The following is a 15,630-nucleotide window of genomic DNA, read 5'->3' as shown; positions in this document are numbered from 1 at the left end:
AAAGACATACAATCACAGCAGTTTATTAATGACCAAAGTACAACCTGCCTCTGTCTTCTAGTCGTCAACCTTTGACATCCTATAAAACTCACTACATAAACCCAGGGTTTTGTAGAGGAAGGCTGAGGACATTCTGTGCATCAACGAAAACAACATGAAGTTTGAAGATCTAATTACGGAGATCAATGGCTTCGGCAGGTTCCAGAAGATGATTCTTTGCATCAGTTTTGTAGGTCGATTCATCATCCCGTGTCACTTTCTATTAAGCAACTTCATCGCCGCCATCCCGTCTCATCACTGCGACATCAGCTTTCTAGATGCCGATGGGCTCTTTGGAAATCTAACTGAGGAGGAGAGACTGATTGTCAGTGTTCCAACACAGGAAGACGGGAGTCCTGTTTCCTGTCACATGTTCTCTCATCCTCAGTTTCAGCTGCTGATAAACTCCTCCAGCAGCTCAGATCTTCCAGTAGTGGAGTGTCAGAATGGATGGCACTTTGATAACAGCACCTTTATCAGCACTCTCGCCACACAGGTAAAGCTTCAGTTACTGTAGGGAGGTGATGCATTATTGGCTAAACCTCCATATATATCGTTAAAAGTTTTTAAATGATTTATAAGTACTATTTAATTATTTTAATGGTGCATTAAATTGACTCACAAGAAACCACAGTATTTGAGTCATATAACTTGGAAATGTAGTAGCTAAGATACTTGTCAACAGAGTTTGATGAGAACTATCAATGTAGAGTGTAACCTGTTTTTCAATAGGTTTTATTAATTTTTACTATGAAAGGTCACTATCTTGGCAGAGAAAAATGATTATGAAATATGAAATTATGCAAGCAAATCTCTGACAGTTAATTATTAGCTAGCAACATGTTGAACTGCAATCAAAGTGTCATTGCTTGTGCAAAATGAAATACAAAAAAAAAAAAGTGAGAGTTGTCTCTCACTGGCTTATCATCAACCTGAAGTTCTGCTCTTCAAACACAACACTTAAAATACCAAAACAAAAATAAAAATGACCCAAACTCTGTTCAAATGCAAAGTTTAAATTTCATCAAACTATAGATATGTAATAGTTGGTTTGACCTCCCTTTCACGTGCATAAACATCAGTCTGGCTGTTTCCATCTCGAATTAACATGCATTCAAATGCATCTCTTGAGAGTGGCCACTTGAGTTTGTACTTTTGTCGAGATCCTTATTTTCTACATTACTTTTGAGGGACACTCAATAAGTACTATTGAACAAAACCAATGCTGCATGGATTATACATTTACATTTAGTCATTTCAAGAGTCCACAGTTAGCTGATGATTGATTATAAAGTGTGTTTGGCATGCTACCCCGGGAGAGAGCCCTGACCTCATAAGATCCTCGAGCCCAGGGCTTCCTTCCGTTTGCAGGGCGAGAGGAAGGTTTGAGCTCAAGTAGATCTTGAGAACTCCCCTGTTATTTATAGCTAAAGACAAATTAGGAATTGCTATGGAGAGATATACTGCTGACTAAGAGCACATCTATTGTGCCAATTTGTATCTCGTATGTCTTTGGATGGTGGGAGGAAACTGGGGGAAAACCAACACGAGCTTGGAAAGAACATGTAAACTCCATACAGAAATGTTGATTGGCCTGGTAAGCACTTGAACTTGAGCACTTGAACTTGAAGCAACAGTGCTAACCACTGGGCTGCCTTACCTCACAATAAAGGAAAAGGGGGAGGAATAGGGGTGAAAGGTGAAGATAACTGTGGTATGTCACTTTGGTTATTTGTAGTGAGTTAGCATTTATCTTATTGGCAAATTATGTATTAGGTAATGCGGGACCAGCCGTGATCAATCATGAGCATGTTAGTTTATAATTAAAGTTTACCTAGCAGACGCTTCTGTCCAAAGCGACTAACAATTAAGGAGGTATTCAGCGATTCATTTTGAGAGAGAAAAGGAGAGCTTCTTATAGGTGGCTTTGGTATTATTCACCAGGGTTCAGGTGTTCTCTGAAGAGAAGTGTTTTTATGGTTGTCGATTTAAGGATACCAGTGTATCTGCAGTCTGAGTGGAAATGGGAAGATCATTTCTATCATATACATGGGAAAGCAAGTGAATTCCAGCCTTTAAGTCAGGATTGTCCAAACTCTGTCCTGGAGGCCTGGTGTCATGTTGAGTTTAGCTCCAACTTGCTTTAACACACCTGCTAGGAAGTTTCTAGTATATCTAGTAGAAGACTGATTAACTGGTTCATGTGTGTTTGATTAGGTTTGAAGCTAAACTCTCCAGGACACTGACCATACAGGACCGAGTTTGGACACCCCTGCTTTATAGTAATTGAGGGGTGGTAATGAACAAAGGTAAAAAGTGTCACCATTCTATCCAAATCCAATTTTTAGGTGTCTTATTTTGTGAAACTACAGCTCATACAGCTATTAAGAAAATTATTTTCCAACTCTCTGTTTCAGTGGGATCTGGTTTGTGATAACAGAGGTCTGAATAAAGCTGTGGCCACAATCTTCTTTGTCGGTGTGATGTTTGGAGCAGCTTTTTTTGGAGGCATGAGTGACAGGTGAATTTTCAAAGAAAACACAACTGTTATAAACATTAAAAATAAAGATTCCATTTAGATCTTTTGTGGTAAAGGATATATGTGGCATAAATAGAATCATTTTGGTTTCCCTAAGAAAAATATCTCTTAAAATACTTATCTTAACTAGTGAAGAACATTTTAATGATCTAAAGAACATTTTTTTCTGCTATAAAGAACATTTTGTTGATTGTAAAGCTTCAATGAATGTTAGGCTGTTTAAACTATAGTACAGTTCATTTTAAAATGGTGTTTTACAATGAAAACTCTTCATGTCCATGCCTGATCGCACAGGTACTATACATGGTAGAAACATCTATTTTATGTTTGTATTTACATCAAATGTATTAGCGCATTTGCTCTTCTGCAAAATGTCTATTAGAGCATTTCTTGACAATTGGTGTTTGACAATTTCCAATCCTACAATACCCCAGGGGTACTCAAACTTTTCAGCCCGCGACCCCTAAAATAACAATTGTGACTCACAACCCCCACTATGCTCGGAGGTGGTTATAAACATACAAATATTGCACACAATGGTGCGCACACACCAATAGGAACTATATAAACATAAGCATATTGTCAACACAAAAAAAGTGTAACAGTCTTACAACCATATCTTTTATTATAATCATTATTCATTTTTTTTATTTAATATTAACCTCACATAATGAGAATGGTGAGACTATTCTTGGTTTAATTTTGGAGACTTGCAGCCACTTGGAGATCATCCTCCTTGTTCAGTTATGGCCTTAATTTCTAAAGTGTATGTGAATGACATAAAGTTTAATATTGTACTGCAAAATCATTCTGCTGTGACTAACGCTAATGCTGTGATGTTAATCTAGCATAATAACCCCAGGGGTCACAAATAAAATACAATAATTGATAAAATATGATAATTCTATTAATTTAATAAAATATATGAGATTTTTGGAAATCACCAAGCAACACCGAATCACATACACCCCCCCCCCCCCACCCCCCCAATGATTGTTTCACGACCCCCACTTTTGGGATGTGCATACTGTATATTGCACCATATACTTGTAGTTTATTGGCTTTGTAATGGTCATATAAGATGGACTTGATGAATCAGAGGCCAAAAAGCACAAATCCATTTACAAAAGTTTGTGTTTCAGTCCATCTAATGGAATACCAGGCTTTCCAAACTTAAACGGGGCTTCAGCATTTTCAAAAGGCCATGTTTCTTTGGGTTGAAGATGCTGTAGTAGTTTGATTACCAGGCTTAAAACAAAAATGCACTAGTGTAAAAAATCATGAAGCTACCAATGCAATTAAAACTTAATTTTTTAGAATTAAAATAAGAACCAATTACATTGTGCAAATATCATCACAAGCATGACCTGTTCTGTTTAAATAAACCTATTTTCTGTTTGGCATATAGATTTGGGCGTAAACCAATGCTGCTGGTCTCATACATATCAGGAATGGCTTTTGCATTGGCCAGCGTCTTTTCTACTTCCTTCACCATGTTCGCAGTGCTGAGATTCTTCAGTGGATTCACTATTACTGGCATTGTTATTGTCTCTTCTGTCCTCAGTAAGAATCTCTTGGCTTCTCAGATTATGGCTGAGTGTCAGTATGAAGCAAAGTAAAAGAGTCAGATGGATTGCTAATGCATGTGTTCCTCCAGATCTGGAGTGGGTGGACATTGAGCACAGGAGACTAGTGAGTATCATTGACAGTATGGCATGGGCTGTTGGGAGCACCTCGTTGGCTCTGATTGCATACTTTATTCGAGACTGGAGATGGCTGACAGTGGCTGTCACTTCACCTTTAGTGCTGTGCACTATCCTTTGGTGGTAATAGCTCTGATTTGTTCTGTCAAATTAAAAACATAATGAGTAAGTTCAGCCTAAAGGTTTTTCTACAGCAAATGTTTCTGGTGTACTGTAGGTGGGTTCCAGAGTCTGCTCGATGGCTGATAGCCAATGGGGACGTGGAAAAAGCTCATTATTATCTGCATAAATGTGCCGTCATGAACCGTAAAGCTGAAGTTACATCAAGAATCAAACCTGAGGTGGGAAAATGGTCTAGGTTGACAAACTTTTTAAAAACATGCTTGTTAGTAACCCAGGTAGCAAAGAATTCTGGCACAGATTTGGCATAAAGCTGGCACAGCAGGCATTTATCTGGCTTTAAGGCAGCACACAAGATTTGAGCCAGACGTAAAATGTAGTATTTGGCCCAGATGTTAAAAATTGATTTATGGGCCACTTAAGTTTGGCCTGTCTTGACCCACATTTAAAATACATTAAAATAAATTTTGAGTAAAGTTCTACCAATCAGGTCGCTTTGGGAAAAAGCCCGTCCATACTGTGCTAAAAGCGCAAGGCTTCATGGTTTTATCAATTTCATTGCAATCGTGACACACTAACCTATCTGGCACAGTTCAGGCCCAGTTATGAGTTATTAACCTGGCTGTGACTTGACTTAGATATAATCCATGTTTGGCCCTTGTCTGGAACCCAGACTTGGTCCAGTCATGTACCTTAATTCACTGCGGCATGTGGGCCAAGCAAAACCTGATTTGTGTGGGCCAGAGACATTTTGCTATGTGGAAAGTTAAGCACATCTCTATTTTTCCTCTGTAGGCTCTCGCTATCAGTGTTTCAGATCAAGGAAAGAAAAAATATACGTACCTGGACCTTGTCAGAACACCTAAGATGAGGAAACTGGCTATGCTCACAGGAACAGTATGGTGTGTCACTGAACAATTAATAATTCACAGTGATTTGCAAGAAGGCTGTTTAAAAGGGCAGTTCACCCAAAACTGAAATGATTTTATCATTTAATAACCCTTTACTTGTCACAAACCAGTTTCACTTTCCTTATTGTGTTGAACACCAAAGAAGATATTTTGAAGAAAGTTGAAAATGGTAATCATTAATTTGTTTTTTTTTACGTTCGTCAATGATTACTGTTTTTTTGTATGTGTTCAACATGAAGAAAAAAAGGAATGGAACCATTTGAGGGCGAGTAAATAATGAGTAAACATTTAATTTTTTGGAGAACTATCCCTTTAAAAGTTAAACTGGCTACATGTTCAAGTCAGAAACTCTTGCTATTTGGTGACATCGCTGGTCAATAACTAAACTGCACTCAACAGCTTATTTCTTACACACATATCATATGTTAATCTTCAGTAGCAATATATTGAAAAACATGGTATAGTAAATAATGTAATAATGGCTTTTGGCCTCTTGCAGGTTTTGTGTCGCCACTATGACCTATGGTATAAGCCTCAATATCACAAGCTTTGGATTAAATATGTACCTCACTCAGTTTGTTTATGGAGCCATTGAGGTTCCATCTAAACTGATTGTATATTATCTTCTGGAGAAAATTGGCAGGCGGAAGACTGAAGCAGGAGCTCAACTATTTGCAGGAATCAGCCTCATGATTAACATATTCATACCCAAAGGTGAGTGTGGAAATGTTAATTCTACATTTCAAACCAACCGGTTTGCAGTGCACTTGAGCAAAAGAGCTGATGTTCTCTAATATCTTGGATAAACAGTACAACTGTTTTAAAGGGCACCTATGATGAAAATCATCTTTTGGAAGCTATTTAGACAAAACTGTGTGTAGATATAGTGTCTCCACAGTAATATTGGAGTGACATAAACACAATAAGTCTCTTTTTTTTTTAATTTCCTTGTGTTAAAATAGAATCCAAATCCCTCTTATTTTAAGGCCCACTGCAACGTGACGTGGGGATGTGGTTTCCCCGCCCACCGAATTGTTTGACAGCCGCATATAAATGCGTATAATCATATCAACAAGACAGGACGTGCGCAGGGGCTGCACGGGGCACAGTGGGTAGCACATTCATCTCACAGGAAGAAGGTCACTGGTTTGAGCCTCGGCTGGGTCAGTTCACATTTCTGTGTGGAGTTTGCATGTTCTCTCCGTGTTTGCATGTGGTCTAGGTTAATTAGGCAGGCTAAATTGTCCATAGTGGATGTGTGTATAAATGTTTACCAATGATGGGTTGCAGCTGGAAGGGCATCTGCTGCATAAAACATATGCTGGATTAGTTGGCGGTTCATTCCACTGTGGGGACCCCAGATTAATAAAGGGACTAAGTCAAAAAGAAAATTAATGAATGAAAGGATGTGCGCAAAGCAACTGGGATTAAAAGATCTGTTCAGCTCGCTGTGATCATCAATCATCATCAAATGTGATCAAGAATCAGTTTTACAAGTTTAAAACGTTTTTTGCATGATTGTAATGAATTACAACAATTTGACCATTTTTATCAGCACAGCCGCATATCAGTACGATTATAAAGGAAGACGCTTCAGTCCCGGTTTGTGGACAATAAATCAGGTTTATTTCACATAACATAACGGATATCTATACAGTAGTGGGTATTAACGTGTATCCTGTTAAATTTGCCATGCAAAAACAGTGCAAAGTTCAACATGCTCACTGTGTGTGTGTGTCCACTGTATGTGTGTGTATATGTGCGTGAACTTTGTAACAACATTGTGTGTGACTCTACAACATTGAATTAACTCCACCCAACAAATACAAAATCATTGGGAAAGTTCTTACTGTAGTATTTCTCACAAATGTAGTATTTGTTTGTGAGATCTGCTTCCTTCATGTCTGTCACTGTGCTGTTTATCTGATGCAGCCAAGGCACATGGGAACAGTGTGTGGGAGAACTAGAATTAAAGGCACAGACCTCAAAAATAGCTACATTGTGCTCAGAGCAGAAATTCCAATATTCTGAAAGGTATAAAAAATAATCTGATGGGTGTTTTGAGCTGAAACTTCACATTCAACAACACATTCTGGAGACACAAAAGACTTATCTTAAATCTTGATAAAGGGGTCAAATAGGTGCAATTTATTACAGCAGATTAAACATAACGGTATGACCACTGGTTTTGAAAACATTAATAGCTTTCTCCATTTGCCACTCCAAGGAAAAAGTTTTGAATACAGCCATGGCAAAAACACATCCATATATATATTTAAAGGTTGCAAAATATATTTATAAACATATATATATATATATATATATATATATATATATATATATATATATATATATATATATTGCAACCTTTAAATTAATTCCAGAACACTACAGGATGGTTATTTTTAAATAACTTCTACAGAAAGTCTGTTTTTCAGGTCTATCGCTGCATCCGATAGCGCAGCATGCATGGGATGCGCACTCCGGAATCTCGCCGGAAGTAGTAAGTCATCCGGGTACTTCTCGCATACTGATTTTCGAATTCTATGAATTCGGACATACAACTCGGCTCGCATACTGATTTTAGCGTACTATATAGTATGGAAGTATGTGGTTTCGGACGCAGCCATTGTTTTGCAACCTTGAAAAAATGTCCCTAAATTGTTGCAGGGTGGTAATTTTCTGCAGGATAGCCTAAAATATCTTTTACAGAATGTTGCTTTATGGCTATATTTAGATAATTTTATAAAATAACGTTGGCACAACATTAAATAGTAATGACCAAAATTAATATTACAGAATGTCCCAAAGTTTTATATTTTAAGGTTACTTTTACAACCTATAGATAACTGTCCCTGAAAATTCTATACAGGTTATTATTATTTTTATATCTAACCATGTAAACTAACTTTTCATTTATGCATTAATTTTTTTCGGCTTAGTGCCTTTATTAATCAGGGGTTGCCACAATGGAATGAACCACTAACTTATCCAGCATGTGTTTTTCACAGCGGATACCCTTCCAGCCACAACCCAGCACTGGGAAACATCTATACACTCTTGCATCTACACCCACACATACACTATGGCTAATTTAGCTTGTTTAATTTATCTCGGTGGGGTAAACCAGAGAAATTGGAGGAAACCCACGTGAACATGGGGAGAACATGCAAACTCCACGCAGAAATGCCAACTGACCCAGCCGGGACTCAAACCAGTGACTTACTTGCTGTAGGGTGACAGTGCTACCCACTACGCCACCATGTCACAACTAACTTTTCATTAACTTTAAATATGTTGAATTGGCAAACTACCCATCTCATAATGGCTAAAAGAGGGTGAGTTTCACTTGTTTATTCAGTCAGTTAAACATGGTTCAATATCTTCTCTCTCTCTATCTTATTCAGATCAGTGGATTGGTCGTACTGTGGTTGCTGTTCTGGGTAAAGGCTTCGCAGTTGCTGCCTTTTGCACAATTGTATTATATAGCTCTGAGCTTTACCCGACTGTTCTCAGGTAACATTGACCTCCTGCCTTTTGTTTCCTTCGAGTTAATTTGCAACTTGACATAAAATCTGTAATTGCACACTACACGCTAAATAAACACTTTGATTGGATCCTCTAGGCAAAATGGCATGGGCTATAATTCCTTCCTGGCTCGTCTGGGTGTTTCTGTGGCTCCTTTAGTCCTGCTATTGGACACTTTCTGGGGTCAGTTCTCTCAGACCATCTTGTGCTCGGTGGCACTAATTGCTTCTGTGGTGGCCTGGAATTTACCAGAGACTCGAGACAGGTGTCTACCAGAGACTATAGAGGATGTTGAGGGCACTGGGTAAGTCTTAACATTCAGTACAACATCATTCTGAACACTTAAAGGGACAGTACTCCCAAAATGAAAATTTCCTCACTATTTCCTCACACTAAAGTGCATCTAAACTTTTATGAATTTTTTTTTTTCTTCTGTTGATCACAAAACAAGATAAACTGTTTGTCATTAGATACATTTTTGGAACAAAAATATGGAAGTCAACGGCTGTTTTAATCCACACAGTATATCTTTCTTTGTGTTTAACAGAATGAATAAATGATGAAAAGTTTAACAGAATGAAAAGTTTCATTGATAAGTGAACGATACCTTTTAATATAAATTCTCTCAATGACTATGATGCTCAGAAATAAAGTTACAGAAATGGTCACTGACAAGGTATTGGTTGTTGCTAGAAGGGATACAGCTGTGCCTGGAAATTAACAAGAATGATTTATATTATTTCTAAAATTACCCATTAATTGTATTTTATTAACGTCCACCTCCACTACCCCATGCCTAAACCCAACCATTACAGTAATGTACAGTAATTATACAGAGTATTATCCATATTATTTATTATATTTCCCATTAAATTGTATTTTATTAATGCTCACACACACCCCAACCCTAAACGACTCACGGATAATAATTATTGTTGTACAGTGTTACAAAAATTATGCTATATTGATGTGTGTATCCACGGCTGTATCCCATCTAGACTTTAGCGAGGTACTTTTCAAACAGTTTTGTTCTTTTTATATAGAATAAATATATATGCTTTGGGTAGTAGAATGTATCTTTAAGTTACCAATATGGAACCTTTAAGTACAAATGTGCACCTTTGGAAAGGTACTGCCTTTCACTGTTTTTGTACATGTTTGTGTGTGTGTGTGTGTGTGTGTGTGTGTGTGTGTGTGTGTGTGTGTGTGTGTGTGTGTGTGTGTGTGTGTGTGTGTGTGTGTGTGTGTGTGTGTGTGTGTGTGTGTGTGTGTGTGTATAGTTGAAGTCAGAATTATTAGCCCCCCTTTGAATTTTTTTTCTCCTATAAATATTTCCCAAATTATGTTTAACGGAGCAAGGAAATTTTTTACAATATGTCTGATAATACTTTTTTCTTCTTGAGAAAGTCTTATTTGTTTTATTTCGGCTAGAATAAAAGTAGTTTTTAATTTTTTTAAAACCTATTTTAAGGTAAATATTATTATTTCCTTTAAACAATATATTTTTTCGATAGTCTACAGAACCAACTATTGTTATACATTAACTTGCCTAGTATACAAGAACCTGCCTAGTTAACCTAATTAACCTAGTTAAGCCTTTAAATGTCACTTCAGGCTGTATAGAAAAGCCTTGAAAAATATTTATTAAAATATTATGTCCTGTAATGGCAAAGGTAAAATAAATCAGTTATTAAAAAATGAGTAATTAAAACTATTATTAGAAATGTGTTAAAAAAGTATATATATATATATAAAGGAGGGCTAATAATTCTGACTTCAACTATATATATGTTTATACAACAGTTCTGTCTGGTTCTGAAATCTGATTGGCTGATAGCCGTGCAATATTCTGCAATATCAGAACTCCTACAGCCTCTTTACCCTTTGTGTATTACTCCACCCACATACAGCCAGCAGAAAGCAGACACAACAGATCTAAAGTTTAAAAGATGCACGCTCAACTGTTTAACTGTCAGCTTATGATTTAAATCTGGAAGAAAGTAGTTCCTCATACAAAAGGGTTTTTGAGACTCTCCATGTTTAATTTTGTTTTTATATACACAATTATGCCATCAAACTGCTGTATAAACGCAATATCACACGAGTAGCAGTGCGATATGGCTGTATATCGGCACTGGTGGGAGGCGTGCGTTGCCTTATTGCCCCCACCAGTGCCGATATACAGCCATATATATTGTTTTAGAAAAATTAGCTTGATTTAATATATATTAGAATCCAAAAATATTCAAAGCAAATCTGAAAACTGCATGTTCATTAAAGTCATGTTTTTACCTTTTCAAATAGGAAAACTCCCAATAAAGATCAAGAGAAGCAGGAGAACGAGGAGAAAATTGCAATGAATGAACCCCAGTGAACAGACCAGAGTTCAGTTTTACCAAATGGAAATTACACTTTGATGTTCTGTTGCTTAGTGTCATATTCAGATCCCAAGACAGTAAATGCGCACAAAAAAAGAAAGAACAATTCTTAAAAATCTTCTAAAATATTTTTGTTTATTAGTTACACAAGGATTTACAACTTTGTTTCCAGTGCCATGTAATAATTACAGATATTTTCTAAATAAGATAAGATTGAATGGAAGCGTGAATGAATAGATGGAAATTGTGAGTCTCTGTTTGTGGAAGAGAAGAACAGAAAAATGAAACAGAGAACAGTGTGGTTGTGTGTGTGTGTGTGTGTGTGTGTGTGTGTGTGTGTGTGTGTGTGTGTGTCGGTGTGTGTGTGGACAGTTTTTTAAAATGCATTTTCCTAATTATCAATTAGAATAAATGCAATACATAAAACAGCGTTTGCATATACCTGACTGTGTGAAAAGCTTTACACAATACAATTGTATTAATTGTGTAAAAAAAATCTGTACTAAATAAAAAAAGTTTTTCTTTATGACCTAATGTTCACTTGGCCTTTCATTTTCTGCATTTTCATTCTCATAAATGTAACAGCCCACCCTTCCAATGTTCACACCTTTTGGTCCAAAAAGGTAGCCATAGCAGGGTACGTGGCAGTACGGGCTGCCTTCATGCTGCAGACAACAGAGAACATAATAAAGCATATTTTATATAGAGAACTTATATTATAAAGAACTCAACTACTGCTTACATAACTTCTTTTATGTTTTAGAGTTAGCTATTGTTAAAGTTCTGGAATAAACTAATATGAAACAATATGTAGAAAATCTCAATTGCATTGAAAAGCATCTCTATATGCATGAGTACCTCTGCATGGCCACCAGGAGTCAGTGTTTTCTTACATCTCACACAGCGAAGGCAAGGCCGGTGCCAGTTGCGACCCAATGACATCACTTTCTCAGCTGTGGTATTAGACGATGACATCATCACAGTACATCACAAATTTCGCCATATCAGTCCAGTTAAAGTAAATATCAAATGAATATTCAATTGCAATTACTCCATTGATAAATGACCTATTAAATTAGTCTAATTCCATCAACAAGCTCTTTTAGCCTGGAAACTGATTTAAAACCACAATTACTCACACCACAGAACCATTTTATGGAATAATGCAGACATTAAGATATATAATAAATCTTTTTTGGAATAAATGGTTTAACAAAAACATTATCTTTGTTTCTGATCTTTTCAATCATAATGGGGATCTCTTAACTTTTGAGAGTTTTATAAATATTATTAAATTTCCGGTCCAGTATAAGGAATTTAAGTCAATTATGAAGGCTATACCTAGTGGATTACTGTCTCCACAAGTAATCAAGATTATCAGCATATACATTTTGCATTCCTAATAAAATAAAAGAGGTGCACTTTAAAAGTTTGCACAAATTTACCTCTGTAATGCACTCTTTTCCAAATATTGTGATGTTGCTGATATTTGCACCTTCGTCAAAATGAGTGTGACGACATTTGTCACTTGTTTTTTTTTAATGCAACGTATCATCATTGTTTTGGAATGATTTAAGTTCATGTTGCTTTTCCAAAGTTAATGCGAGTGGTAATTTGCACCTTAAGGATGTTATTTGTTATTTTGAAAACCAAAACAAGTTGTTAGAAGCCTTTGTGAACTTTCTTATACTTACTGGAAAATTTTGCTTTCACAAAAATTTTAAGGTTCCTTAAAAAAATAGATTTTTTATTCTTATGTGAAATAGAACATTTAATTAACGCAGATTACTTGATAATAAGAAATGTGCTTCTTTCTTTAGTAAATGTGATGAGATCTTTCATGCTACTTGAAATTTTATCTATTTTTAATTAGATAATTATTATTTGTTTTATGTACCCCCTTTTTTGGGGGAGGGGGGGTGCTTTTTATCCTGTTTATCTAATGTGAATGTTGTGTAAAAGAACAGTTCTCATTTACTGTATTCTTAATTGTACTGTATATTCAACAAATCGAATGAAAATGTATACAGTGTATTGCAATGCTTTTAATGTGTGTGTATATAAAGCTGTGAAAGTTTGTCTGAATTTTTCAGTGTTAAGTAAAATAATTTATTATTTAGTATTATTATTGTTGTTTATTCTTTAACATTTCTTACAAATTTCAAGTAAAAATACTGTCATTCACAACATTTAAAATGACAATTAGTCAAAATAACATTACAGAAAATGTTTTCTTTACATAAAGCATTATTTATATTAGGTATGCTCCGATCGAATGGCTGAAGATATCGATATCGGTCGTTAATCACATTTAATGACTCGATCGATACTCGTCAATCTGGCCGATCTCATGAAATGATCACAGAAGTTTGAATAGTTAATTGTATAACTTCCTGTAATATAATTACTGCAATAAACAGTAGTTTAGAGGACTGTTTTCTTTTACTAAAGAAGTAATGGATATATAGGTGCACATTTTAACTTCTAATACATCAAATGCGCACTCAACTTTTTCTTGATTAAGACATGTTGAATTATTCTTTCATCATTTTGCAAATGTTTCCAAATTGCATTGTTTGTAATTTTTCTTCAAATATTTATATCTGTTATATTATTTTCTGTAAAGCTGCTTATGGCCATGACATTTCCACACTAAATGGTTATAAGAGATGTGTTTAAGGTATTATATGCAGCATCCTTCATTTATTCTCTTAGGTAAGGTGAGATCTCCACTTGAGTATCATACTTAGAGTGAAAATGTGCCTAATGCTTTCTAAAACTTGAAGCATTGGAATCAGTATCGGCCGATCACCAAGAATCGGTACTCAGTATTGGCTGCAAAAATTCTGATTGGAGCATCCCTAACTTATATTTATTTAATAATATACTTTAATGTAGTTTAATAATATAGAATTATGTAATAAAGATATATAGTGACAAAACCTGCTATATAAAACTAGTATATAATATATGTTCAATTAATATAATTTGAAATTATTAACAAAAATTAGGGCTAGAAAACCCCCACAAACAAAAGGTTTTCACATGTGGGATTGTAGTATAATCAGTATAAAGTTACCATCAAAAACAACAAAGGTTTCATACTGTATAAAGTTCAAAGTTGACTGTTGTTGTTTTTGATCGTGACAAAAACAGCAAAAAGAACAGCAATAATTCCATTTCAGAAAACATATTGTTTTAAAGTTAAAGTTTATATATAACTTAGAACTTTATACATAAACTTTAACTATAAAATATATGATTTTTTAAAAAGGAATTCTTGTTGTTCTCTTTTAAATACACTTAAATTCTTGCACACAACCACCACAGCAGCACAAAAACCACACACACACACCACAGACATTCCTGAAAGCTCTCAAATGTCTGAAAAGTCAGAGTTCTGATTCTCTGGACTCACCGAAATAAACTGCTTTTCCACAGCCAGGACACAGATACGTCTCTCCAGCAAACATGCGTGCTGGAGCAGTGGCAGCTACAAACCAAAACAAGAACTTTATATCGATTTAAATACACATATTCACATCTGTGTTCACATTAAATATGATTTCCTAACTTTTGAAGTCCACATGCTGTGACTAAATTTTTGATCAGGATCCATGGCATTTCCGTTTAAACATCCACAGACTTTGAATCAACACTTCTGTCTCACATCAGTGACAAACCGTTGGCAGTTTTAGATCCCAATCTCTTCTCCTCTATTCTTTTTATCAAAGACGTCCCATGGTGCTTTGCTCACGTGTTTAGGAAACCCTCATTTCTACAGACGTTTCCACATTGCTCCTTAAAACCCTCCCCTAACATTCCTTTTCGTCCCGCCTGTCGGAAAACACCTATTAAGGGGAAATATTTTAGGAAAGGAGCCAATCAGCGAAGCCCATTAAAATTCCATCACGTAAAATCCCAAGGGGGTCAGTTCAGAAAAGCATCCTCCCAGGCCTCCGTTACACACACACACGTTTAAGTATTTCTGTCTCCCACTCAATGTGAGAGTGTGTGTGTGTGTGTGTGTGTGTGTGATGTGTGTGTGTGTGTGTGTGTGTGTGTTTGTTAAAAAGTGCTGAGGAAGTGTTACTGTATAATGGAATGTGTGGAACAATGCAGCTCGGAAGAGTGTGCCTATGTACAGTGGCTAAAAATAGCGTATTGTCACATTTGCACACTTTAATCACATTTAAGCATGACTGAATGGCATTATAAGACACAATAATAAACCAAGTGACATCTAAAGTCTAATGATGCTAGATTACATTTTTCTAGACCTTTTCAGTCACTTTAAGCAACTAATATGAATGTGATTTTAGAAGATGGGTGAAGTCTGTTTATCTCAAGTTTAACTGGAGTAACTGGTGTAAATGACTAATGTTTGACAACTGGAAAGTGTTCTCCCCGCG

At 35.9% G+C, this 15,630-nt stretch overlaps 2 protein-coding genes across 4 annotated transcripts in view; one reads left to right on the top strand and one right to left on the bottom strand.

Annotated features, from left to right (window-relative positions):
* Nucleotides 1-93: 93 nt before the first annotated feature.
* slc22a7b.3 (solute carrier family 22 member 7b, tandem duplicate 3) lies at nt 94-11,747 on the top strand. 3 transcript variants are annotated; one of them, XM_087290391.1, is made up of 10 exons: nt 94-535; nt 2,457-2,560; nt 3,987-4,141; nt 4,236-4,404; nt 4,499-4,622; nt 5,197-5,303; nt 5,812-6,026; nt 8,720-8,828; nt 8,938-9,144; nt 11,145-11,747. In XM_087290391.1, exons 1-10 carry the CDS (start codon nt 155-157, stop codon nt 11,212-11,214), a joined length of 1,641 nt encoding a protein of 546 aa, XP_087146517.1. In that variant the 5' UTR covers nt 94-154; the 3' UTR covers nt 11,215-11,747. The 3 variants fall into 3 exon arrangements, 1 of the variants encoding a protein (XP_087146517.1); XR_015513356.1 differs by having other exon boundaries at nt 155-535; nt 5,812-6,066; nt 8,515-8,828; XR_015513355.1 differs by having other exon boundaries at nt 155-535; nt 5,812-6,220; nt 8,531-8,828.
* Nucleotides 11,335-15,630, bottom strand: part of crip3 (cysteine-rich protein 3) — an 18,115-nt gene continuing 13,819 nt past the window's right edge. The window contains exons 5-7 of the mRNA XM_087290393.1: nt 14,637-14,711; nt 12,077-12,171; nt 11,335-11,883 (exon numbers count right to left, since the gene is read on the bottom strand). Of these exons, the coding sequence (XP_087146519.1) occupies nt 11,749-11,883; nt 12,077-12,171; nt 14,637-14,711 (305 nt within the window). The 3' untranslated portion in view covers nt 11,335-11,748. The remainder of the gene's footprint in view (nt 11,884-12,076; nt 12,172-14,636; nt 14,712-15,630) is intronic.

This window comes from Danio rerio, chromosome 17 (genome assembly GCF_052040795.2).
Source record: "Danio rerio strain M-AB ecotype USA chromosome 17, GRCz13ab, whole genome shotgun sequence".
In the NCBI taxonomy this organism is placed as follows: Eukaryota; Metazoa; Chordata; class Actinopteri; order Cypriniformes; family Danionidae; genus Danio; species Danio rerio.
Note: the sequence above shows the minus strand (reverse complement) of the source record. Positions and strands in the feature narration are given on the sequence as shown.